The sequence below is a fragment of the Arachis hypogaea genome, chromosome 14 (genome assembly GCF_003086295.3).
Source record: "Arachis hypogaea cultivar Tifrunner chromosome 14, arahy.Tifrunner.gnm2.J5K5, whole genome shotgun sequence".
In the NCBI taxonomy this organism is placed as follows: domain Eukaryota; kingdom Viridiplantae; phylum Streptophyta; class Magnoliopsida; order Fabales; family Fabaceae; genus Arachis; species Arachis hypogaea.
In genome coordinates, this window is record NC_092049.1 from 14,402,986 (window position 1) to 14,414,681 (window position 11,696).

Sequence of the window (11,696 nt, forward strand, 5' to 3'; positions counted from 1 at the left end):
CCTTATAAATAGTCGGTTATATTATTATTAAAATGAAGATAAATGATCATTACAAAAATTTCACCTTTTATTTATTAAAAAATATAAAAACAATAAAAATTAAATTAGTTGAGATGGTAAGTGATTTATAATTGAACAAAAGATCATGAATTCAAATAAACTATTTTGTATTCTCATAATATATAGTATATAAGTATAGATACAGATGACATGTTATTGTTAACGGGGTTATTATTATAAACTTATAATATAGATAATGCGCATTTATATGCAAACTTATATATGACGGTCGGACCAAGGAGTAGTACAATACCAAAAGTTTATTCAAACCTTAATTTATTGATTTATGGAACTTGTTTACAAAGAGAGTGATTATATATATATAAATATAAAAGAAAGGCGAGGTATAGTGAAATTATAATTCATGCATCAGAAAATAAGAAGAGATGGCAGTTCATCACATTCGCATTATTTCAGTTTTGCTAATAGCGTCGCTCCCCTTCACGATTGCTATAGAAGGCAAGGGAAACTCATCAGAACCTTCAGATGCGGATCGGATTGAATTCGCTCTGAATTTGGAGTACTTGGAAGCCGAGTTCTTCTTGTATGGAGCATTGGGTTATGGCTTGGATGTGGTTGCCCCTGAATTAGCAGGAGGAGGACCTGCTCCCATTGGTGCCCAATTAGCTGCTCTTAGTCCTCTTGTTAGGGATCTTATCTCACAATTTGCTTATCAAGAAGTTGGACATTTGAGGTTCATTCATTATTTATTCACTTTTGAAGATATTTTTATATAAAAATAATAAATTTAATTTTGATGTTCTGGTTAGTATAAAACAGTTTTATGTGTAAATAGTTATCTTTTATATTAATTATGTGAATAGTAATCTAAAAGAACAGATATAATTGGACGACTTTATAAATAATACATCTTTATATTGTCAATCAGTGCATCAAAATCAAACTAAAAAATAATTATTAAAAATTATTAAATAATTTAATATGTTACTTATATTCATATCTTTTTCATGTTCATTATACAAGAAGTATATCCGCTGGCATGAATAAGTTTTATGAATTTATAGTCTATTTTTAAAAAAAAATATTTTATGTTTTAAATTTTTGCCACTTGTGAATTCCTATTAGTTGTGTGCCTTCGGTAACCATTAATATAAATTAAGATATATTTTTTTATAAGGAGCGTTTTTTTATATCAAATTAAGTGTGGGTTTTTTAATTAATAATTTATTGATTAGTTTACATTTGATATACAATTTTTTAATTATTTTTCTTGAAAAAATATTAATAAAGATCATTTTTATGGAAAAAGAAAATTATTTCTGATTAATAAATAACATGTTTATTTTTTTCAACTAAATTTGTGTAGTCTAATATTGTGTTAATAACAAGAGTAAATAACTTTAAAAAGATACTTAGTTTTTGGATTATTGCAGGGCCATAAAGAAAGAGGTGAAAGGGTTCCCAAGGCCAGTATTGGATCTAAGAGTAGGAACATTTGCGAGAATAATGGATAGTGCTTTTGGGAGAAGGCTCTATCCTCCATTTGATCCCTATGCAAGTGAGATCAACTATTTGCTTGCATCTTACGTTATTCCTTATGTTGGCCTTACTGGTTATGTTGGTACCAATCCACAGCTTCAAAACACCACTTCTAAGAGGGTAAATTAAACCTCCAAACTCAACTACTAATTAATCATGCTTATGTAGGCCCAGGTATTTTATAATTTTGTATGAGAAACGTTGGTAAAAGAAAAACTTGTTAAACATTATATGTATGTAATATTATTAGTTTTACAAGGTAATTGATAACCTGCATGAACAAAAAAAAAAAAGAGTAAAATGATAAATAAATTTTTGAGAATTTATATTTTAGATAAATTAGTTTTTAAAAAAAAATATCAATAATTTTTTTAAAATAATAAATGTAAATAATTTAGTTTAAATTAAGATTTTTTATTCTAATTTTAAAGATTAATTTAAAGATAATATGTCTAAATCTATTATTCTAAAAGATTTTATTAATATTTTTTTAAAATTAATCTGTTCAAAATATAAATTCTTAAAATTTACTTAATTATTACTTTACTTAAAAAAATTGTTAATCTAATAATGTTAAAAAAACAGTTAAAATTTATTTTATTTAATATTTAGTAATTATTATAATAATTAATAAGTATTAAATAAAATAAATTCTAACTATTTTGACTAATTTTTTTTATTATCAAATATTTTCGTTGTTAATCGGTGTTATATTGTTTTGGACTTTTGGTTAAGGTTTTAAAAGTGGAAACTTTTGGTTGTCTTGCATTCATTGGTTGAGAAAGCTTAAATAAATTATTATCACATCTAATTTAATATATATATATATATATATCATATCTAATATTATGTATTTATTCTAGTAATATTAAATAAATATAAAATAAAATAATTTTAAATTAATTTAAATTAATTTTTATTGTTTCTGAAATATTTTTGAAAAAAAATATCCTATGTGTCGACAAAAGAAATTTGACTTCAAGAACTAAGATGAGTTGTTATCTTACCCACTCTTATATTAAATTAATTAAAAATATTATTTACATAATAAAATCAGTTATTATGTGTTTATATATAAATATATATATTTTATTTTATTTTTAATGTATATTTTGTATTCTAATGTATAATTTATTCAAATAGTTAATTTTAATAACTGATTTTAGTGTGCACTACTTAACATGACTGTAAAATTAATATATGATATATATTTTTCAATTTAAAATTTATATTGCATAGTAATTTGATATTCAAAGGTTTATGAAATATTACACTCTTATTTTAATGCATTTTATATTCTAATTATAAATTTTTTATATAGGAATTTAATTACACATAGATAAATATTATAGAACCACTAGAATTTATTATTTTTGGTGAGTAAGTTTAATCATTAACCTAATTTTTCTAGTCTAACAATCTAATAATATACTTTTATATCATAGTTTAAAATATAGCTGCTAGTATTTGCTAGCCAAAAAAATAAATTTGCTGATTTTTTAGCATTCTTCTTGTATTAAGTGAATAACTATTTATTTAAATTATAAGAATCTAATTATTTAAAAATTAAATCTATTTGAATCAATAGCCATTTATTATTAAGAAAATTGTGTTTTGTTAGGGTGTACAAAAAGTGAATCTTACTTGTGTAATGAACAGCTCGTTGCAGGTCTACTAGGAGTAGAATCTGGGCAAGATGCAGTTATTCGAACATGGCTATACGAACGCTTAGAAGTTCGTGTGATGCCTTATAGATTGACAGTTGCGGAGTTCACAAATCGCATCTCAGTGCTTAGAGACAGATTAGGAAACGCTGGTGTGAAAGATGAGGGTCTTGTTGTTCCAATGGCATTGGGTGCTGAAGGCAGGGTTGTAGGGAATGTTCTTGCTGCTAACAATGCTTCACTCTCATATGATAGGACTCCTGAAGAAATATTGAGAATTGTTTATGGAACTGGTGATGCTCATATTCCTGGTGGCTTCTTTCCTAATGGAGCTAGTGGTGCTATTGCTAAATCTTTCTTGCAATCTTAAAACTAATTAATTAGCTTATGTACGATTATGTAGTTGCTATGTAAGTGTTACCATACTACTTTTGTGTGAGATTATAATATGTATCTTGAAAAATGTTATGCTTCTCATAGGCAAAAGGAACTATATATCACAAACATGCTATGTTAAATTATTATTATTATTATAATCTGATGAATAAAATGATAGTTTATCAGTTGTACCACTAGCTTTTGAATGATCAGTTAATTTATATAGAGTATTTATTAATTTTGGTTTTCAAAGAATTTTGGGTCAAACACTTTAGTTTTTAACTAAAATTAATTATTCGATTGGTCCTTAACAATTAATTCTGTCAATCATTTAGGTTTTTGCCTCCGTCAACTCTAATGGAAGACAAAATAATCTCTGACAACTCTAATAGGGGACAAAATCATCCATGACCCCTTTGTTCAAAAACGACGCTGTTCTTTTCCAATTTTCATCATATCTCTCATAATCCTAATATTCATACCCTCCTTCTTCACCTTTACAATCTTTTTTTCCATCTTTTCCTTCCTCCTCTTCAGCTCCAAGATCAGGCCATAGTGTAATTGTCACGCGTGTCGCATCTACCTCAACATGTCATAGACCACACACTTCCTAAATCTCTGTTGTGACTGGTATATCCACCTCTTCCGCACTTCACCAATCAGAAGCATCCACCTCCACGTCCTCGATAACAACATCTCCTCCAACCCCGACAACGTCTACCACATCCTCAAGACTAAGTTTCACAACTACTCCAAGGGCACGTCTTTCTCCTCTCTCTGGCAAGCAAAATAGATTGTTGGACATTAGGACATCATGAGAAGATTCTCCTTACGACATCATATGCAAACTCTCATTTGGAATAGACCCTGAGTGCTTCATTTCTTCTTTCTCGGAGTCCAAGTTGACAGACAGCTTCAACCTCACATCCAAGCTATCAGTATAACAAGCAATGTCACCATTGTCGCTCATATAGAAACTGAAGGGATTACTGAACATTGGTTCAGAGAAGAAGGTGAAGGAAGCGATCAGAGTGGTAGACAATGTAGTCATGGAGATTATAGAGCAGAAGAGGAGGGAGATAGCGACGACGACGACGGGTCTTAACAAATCTGACTTGTTGTCTAGATTCATGGGATCCATCGATCAAAGACTGAGTACTTGAGAGACATAGTCATTAGTTTTCTTTGTATGAATTGGTTGAGAACAAGTTGAAGATTTTTCTTCTTGTGAACATTGAAGTTGCAGAGTGTGTATTGTGTAACTTGAAGTTATAGTTTTAAACTTTAGTATTATACGAGATATGATGATGGAAATTGGGAGAGAATAGTGTCGTTTTCGAACAGAGGAGGTCAGGGACCATTTTGTCTCCTATTAGAGTTGCCAGGGACTATTTTGTCCTCTGTTAGAGTTAACGGAGCAAAGGACCTAAGTGACTGACAGAGTTAATTGTTAGGGACCAATTGAGTAATTAATTTTACTTAGAGACTAAAATGTTCGATTTGAAATTCTTTAAGAACCAAAATGGATAAATACCATAGTTCTAAAATCGAACCGGACCGACTAGTTCAACCGGATTAACCAAAAATCGATCATTAGACCGATTCGGTTAGGCTCAAAAATCACCTGACAAAAAATTGGTTAAAAAATGGTCGAATCGGTGGTTAACCGGTAGAACCGGACGGTTTTTTGGAAGGCTTCCAGTTTGGTCATCCCTTCCAAAATGGCGCCGTTTTGGTCCTTATAAAGAAAAAAAAACCTAAAACTAAAGAATCCAACGCATCCCCAGTCTAGGGGTGTGCATGGCCCGGCCCGGCCCGAAAACTCGACCCGCCTCCGAACACTTTAGGAGCTAATTTGGTGTGATTTCACCGGATCTAGGGTCGGGTAAGGGTCTCAAAAATAGACCCAGTCATTATTTCGGGTCGGGTCTGGGCCATAGCTCGGGTTACCCGAACTCGGCCCGGTGACCTGGTCATCATACACAATTAATATTTTGTGTTATTAGTGATGGATGATGGCTATTCTTATGTGGAATTTAAGTATTGTAAACCTTAATATTTTGTGTTATTAGTTATTATAAGACTACAAGTTAATGTTTTATGTTTAAAATGTATAAGATTTTAGACTAATGCATAATATTGTGTTATTTGTATTGATTTAAATATTTAGTGTTATTAGATAATATTAGTATTGATTATGGTTATGCTTTAATTTTAGAGAAGAGTTGGTTCTTGTTATATTTTTCTAAGTGAATTTTACCATGTCAAATAATGGTTGGAGTCTTGGAAATTTGGATATTTTCACATGCTAACTTATAAAAAGGTATCAAGGTAATGTAATGTTAATGGCCCGCTTTTCACCCGATTTTTACCCGGTATAATCGTGGTTCGAAAGTGTATAGGTTTCATAGGGTATAGGATCGGGTTCGAGTCTAATAAATAGGCCCGGTATATATTTCGGGTCGAGTCTGGATCACATCAAACCCAGTTTCACCCGACCAATGCACACCCCTACCCCAGTCTCACCCACCCCTTTCCTCTCTGAAAAATGAAAAGGGAAAATTGGAAATGGAAAATTGAAGAACAAAGAACCCTAGACCTAGTCCCCAAGCCCCGCAGCCCACGCAGCTACCGCAATCACCCTAGCCCCTGTAGTCCCGCTTCGTTGTCATCACCGAACTCTTCTCGGCTGGGTATAGGCATCGCGTGTGGAAGCTCCATCGCGTGGAAAGCTCCGTCGCAGGTGGAAGCTCCATCGGTAAGCACTGTTCTCCGGTGTTCGAGTTCTCTCTCCCCGTGTGGAAGCTTCGTTCTCCTCTATTCGAGCTGGCTTTCTCTGTTTTTGCCGGTGTCGCCGCCGGTAAACACTGTGACTTGGAATTATTTTTGCTAGTTTTACTGTTGTTAATAATTGAGTTGCTGATTAGCTAGATATTGAAATAGTATAATACTGTGTAGTTTTGTTAATAATAATACTGAATTTAGTGATTTATTGAATGTCTGAGTTGTGAGTTGCTGAATGATTCTGTTCAACATTTTTTTTCGAGTTAATTTTGTTCATGATTTTTTTTGTTATACGTTAAAGATGGAACAATCACAAAGTGGTCAACAGTCACAAGATGATTACTGATAATTGATAACTTACACTTACATAATGCACTAAAGGTGTTTGAACTTTTGCTCATTTGAATGATACACATTCTTTGTGCACTTGATTATGCCATTGATTCTTGTTAGTGGAAAAAATCTTTTCTCCTCCTAATAAAAAAACACAGCCTGTTGCCCACCAGAATCAGAGGTCAGCTTTCCATTCTGTCAAAATCTAAGGAAGAATCAACTTGGTGGTGTCATATTTGGTTGCAAGAACAGTACATTGAAAGAATGCTAATTTAAATAATTCTTTGGTTAGTCTTCTTTGCAACTGTTTGATTTTTATTATATTCTTTATAATAGATACTAATAACAATTATGATGTGATATTTATACTCACCTTTGTATACTTGTATACTAATAATTTGTTGTTGGTGAACTTCTAATATTAAATTATGAATAATTTATTATGTAAAATTGTAAAATTTTTAATTTTATTAAGTTAGAAATTATTAAATTTATATATTTAAAATTATATATAAGTTATTTAATAATTTTAATTAATATTTAATTAAACCGATTGAATCCCGATTAAACTCCGATCAAACCAGTAAACTATTAAATCAGTAATTTTACTGATTTATTGACAAATTCGGTTCTCACAATATTGATAAATACTCTTTATATTATTGATTCAGGGGAGGGAGTAAACTCAAACACCACCTGCATTTTTTTCTCCTAATTTTTTTGATTGACATGTACGCTTCACAAGAGTAAGAAATGTAAAGCTTTCTTTTAGACAAATAAAGAAGATGAAAAAGGAATCTACATTATCACCTGATCGATTAACTAAGTTGAGAGAATTATAAATTCTTTTCCAAGTATGGAAAGTATTTTGTGATTGATTATTTATTATATTCTTAAAGGGATGATATCTAGGTTGTAATGAAAAATTAATCATATAGATATTTGATAAATAAATAATAACATTTATATATATTAAAGACATCTGATGATTTTATTAGAACTTAAGAAGAGAGTTGAATTAACTTGGTTTTAAAACTTAACACAACTTTTTATTAGATTTGCGAAAGAATATTATTCAAAAGATTTTTCAAGTTTTCTCTCTAATATCAATGAGAAATAGAGATTAGAGAGAAGGAAAGAATCACAAGAGCATGTATTTTTGTTTGATTTTTATATGCAATAAAATCTATATTCAATCTCTATCAAAATTAGGGTTATGCTATGGTGCTGAAACAAGATTTTTTCAGCACCTACTGAAATGAGATGGTGATAAAGAGAGTTAGATACGTGTTAGTGTTGTTGTTGCAGGAGCAGACACAAACGCAAAGTAGCGCAGTGATACAGAAATTTTGTTGAAAGTATTAAGCAGTTGTTAATAGTTTAATGAAGATAACTTTTTTATTGGTTTTTGTTATCATTAGACATGGACATGCTGTTTTTATTTTATAGTTAGACCCAGTTATTTGAAAAATGAATCGTTGATAAAAAATTATTTTGGGCCATAATAATAATAATAATAATAATAATAATAATAATAATAATAATAATAATAATAATAATATTTGAATATGACATGATATTTAGAGCATGTAGTAGTTATTTGTAGTTTTGTATATAAAAATCAAATAGGATCATGATAATGTTATCATAGTAATAATGAATTAAAATTATAAATCCCAGTAAAATAAATAATAATTAAATCCTAAATCCTTCTATTATTTTATCTTTTTTTACAAATTTATTAAACCTTAAAACATAATTTTTTAATTAAAAAATTATTTTTATTATAAAAAATAAATCGCATCATTTAAGCATATGTATGAAAGTATAAAATTAAATAAATAAAATTAATTAAAAAAATAATAAACAAATTGAGAAAAATATGTTCGAAAAATCATAAATCTTAGCTGCTAAATTCTAATCCCTAAATTCTCAACAACAAACTCTAAACCTTAACCCCCAATCCAAAATCCCTAAATCTTAACTCAAATCTTATACCATAAATTTTAAACTACAAATCTAAATAAAAAATACTAAATAAATAACCTTTAACCATAAATTGCTAATTCATAAATTCTAAAGCATAAATCACACTTTCTATTCTATTAACAATAAATATTAATTTCTTAACTCTAAATCCTAAATAATATCATACATAATAAAATATTAATAAAAATATTTTGTATCACTTTTTTAATTAAAAATACTAAAACTTTAATATTTATTGTATATAATCTTTTAAATTAAAAAATTTCTAGAAATTTAAAAAGAAAATTTATTTTTGCTAGTATTTTGTGATTTGATAATTTTAATATTCTCTTTTTTTATAAAAAATTAAAGAGCATAATAAATACAAAGTAATTAATGAGTCATTCAAAGTTTAAAAGAATAGTAAATTTTTAAGAAAATAAAACTAAAAAAAGAATATATAGGATTTAAAAACAACGATAATTCATATTAATAAATTGATTAAAGACTAAAATTATGTATATGTCCTGAATAAAAATTAGTTATATGTCTATTCTATGTTAATGTATGTTAGTCTATTCACATAATTTAATTTGTATGGCCAAAAAAAAAAAAGAATGCAATTTATGAAAATTATAGGTGTACATCTATAAATGATTTTATGACTACTAGCTAAACAATAGAAGAAGATTTTAGATTAACTTCAATATTATTTAATAAATCCTTTGAAACAAAATTATCCTCACATAAAAATTAGAAGCTCGTTTACTCATTACAATATTAGATTTGACATTTTGAAATATTAGGTTTTAGTAGAAATTTTTTAATTTAAAAGATTGTATACAATAAATATTAAAATTTTAGTATTTTTAATTAAAAAAGTGATATAAAATATATTTATTAATATTTTACTATGTATGATATTATTTAGAATTTAGGGTTAAGAAATTAGTGTTTATTGTTGATAAAATAGAAAGTGTGATTTATAATTTTGAATTTATGGGTTAGCATTTATAGTTAAAGGTTATTTATTTAGTATTTTTTATTTAGGTTTGTAATTTAGTGTTTATGGTATAAAATTTGAGTCAGGATTTAGAGATTTTGGATTGAGGGTTAAGATTTAGAGTTTGTTGTCGAAAATTTAGGGGGTTTAGGATTTAGCAGCTAGAGTTTATAATTTTTCGAACACATTTTTTTTAATTTGTTTATTATTTTTTATTAACTTTCTTTATTTCATTTTAGACTTTTATATATATGCTTAAATTATGTGATTTATCTTTTATAATAAAGATAATTTCTTAATTAGTAAGATTTAATGAATTTGTAAAAAAAAAGATAAAATAATAGAAGAATTTAAGATTTTATTATTATTATTATTATTATTATTATTATTATTATTATTATTATTATTATTATTTATTTTACTGGGATTTATAATTTTAATTCATTATTACTATGATAGCATTATCGTGGTCCTATTTAATTTTTATGTACAAAACTACAAATAACTACTACATGCTCTAAATATCATGCTATATCCAAATATTATTATTATTATTATTATTATTATTATTATTATTATTATTATTGATCAATGGTTCACTTTTGGAATAACTTGGTCCAACTACAAAATGAAAATAGCATGTCCATGTCCAATGATAACAAAAACCAATAAAAAAGGTTATCTTTATTTAATTATTAATAACTACTTAATATTTCCAATACAACTCCTGCTACTACTGCTGTTCTGTAATTTGTGTCTCCTCCTGCAATAATAATACTAATACGTGTCCAACTCTCCTTGTCACCACCTCATTTCAGTAGGTGTTGAAAAAATTTTGTTTCAGCATCGTAGCACTCGCCTCAAAATTATGGTGAAATTTTAACTATAGTTGTTAAATTCATACCAAACTGACCAGTTCAATAAAAAAAAATAGTAAACTGAATTTCAAATCAGTCTAGTCCAAGTATAGAGCTGTTTTAGCTATTAGACTAGTCAAACCTAAACAATGCTCCTCAAAATCGGATGGTATTGCATTGAACTTATGCGGATCAAACGATTCAGACTCATGAATTGTATACGCCCATGGTGCACTAGCAGTGCTACTTGATCATGCTAGGAAGCCCCTCCTCAATGAGAAATAGACAAGAGAAGAAGAGAATCACATAAGTATGTATTTTAATTCAGTTTTTATATGCAATAAAATTTACATCCAGTTTTTGCTATAATTATGGTAGAATTTTAACTATAATTAAAATCAAAGAAACATTTATTTAAAAAAAAAATATCCACCTAAAATAAAAACATCTTTTATTAAAAAAAGATATCATTCTTAAAAAATTAAAACATCCATTATCACCATAAGGCAGATGAGCGACTGCGTTGATTCTTCAAATGGCGCGACACAGGAAGGGTTTAGGACGATCGACAACTTTACTTCCGGAGAGCACACATGCAACCGAACGCAGGGGAGAAGAGGACCAGCTTCTTCGTCCAGAACGCACAGCGCGACGCAGGGGAGAAGAAGGTGCAGCAGTAGCGTCAGTTGCAGGGAATACAAGGGCAGCACGACACATTGGAGAAGAAGGTGCAGTAGCTGAGGCGTGTTGCGTCTTCAGACGATGGCAGCAACGATGAGGTGCGTTGATAACGGCGTGACAAAGAAGGGGGAGTGAAGAGGCTACGCTAAAAAGAGAGAAAGGTGGAACCGTGCAAGGTGAGAGGCTAGAGTTGTGGTGTGGAGTGAGATGTTTTTTGTTTTAGTGGGCCTGAAATACAACCCGCTAATTACGTTGTTTGCAATGTTCTGAAAATCGGACCGGATTGGCCGGTTTGACCGGTCTAATCATGAACCGGCAGTAATTACGGTCCAGTTTGCCCCCTAAAACCGTTTCTCCAAAAACTTGAGAAGAACCGACAAACCGGCCGGTTGAACCAAACAGAAAACCGACCAGTTTAAAAGAAACGGCGTCGTTTTTAGCAAATTTGGCTTACTTTCACTCTTGGGT

At 29.1% G+C, this 11,696-nt stretch overlaps 1 protein-coding gene across 1 annotated transcript; it reads left to right on the forward strand.

The window, feature by feature from the left end:
• The first annotated feature begins 301 nt into the window (after positions 1 to 301).
• Positions 302 to 3,793, forward strand: LOC112741624 (ferritin-like catalase Nec2). The gene is made up of 3 exons (XM_025790654.3): positions 302 to 754; positions 1,455 to 1,680; positions 3,220 to 3,793. Exons 1-3 carry the CDS (start codon positions 447 to 449, stop codon positions 3,592 to 3,594), a joined length of 909 nt encoding a protein of 302 aa, XP_025646439.1. The 5' UTR covers positions 302 to 446; the 3' UTR covers positions 3,595 to 3,793.
• The last annotated feature ends 7,903 nt before the right edge of the window (positions 3,794 to 11,696 follow it).

What these genes read in the sequence shown, in the direction of transcription:
- LOC112741624 (XM_025790654.3), top strand. Translation starts at nt 447, where the DNA reads ATGGCAGTTCATCACATTCGCATTATTTCAGTTTTGCTAATAGCGTCG. An exon ending in CAAGAAGTTGGACATTTGAG is followed by an intron (nt 755 to 1,454) that starts GTTCATTCATTA and finishes GGATTATTGCAG; the next exon opens with GGCCATAAAGAAAGAGGTGA. An exon ending in AAAACACCACTTCTAAGAGG is followed by an intron (nt 1,681 to 3,219) that starts GTAAATTAAACC and finishes TGTAATGAACAG; the next exon opens with CTCGTTGCAGGTCTACTAGG.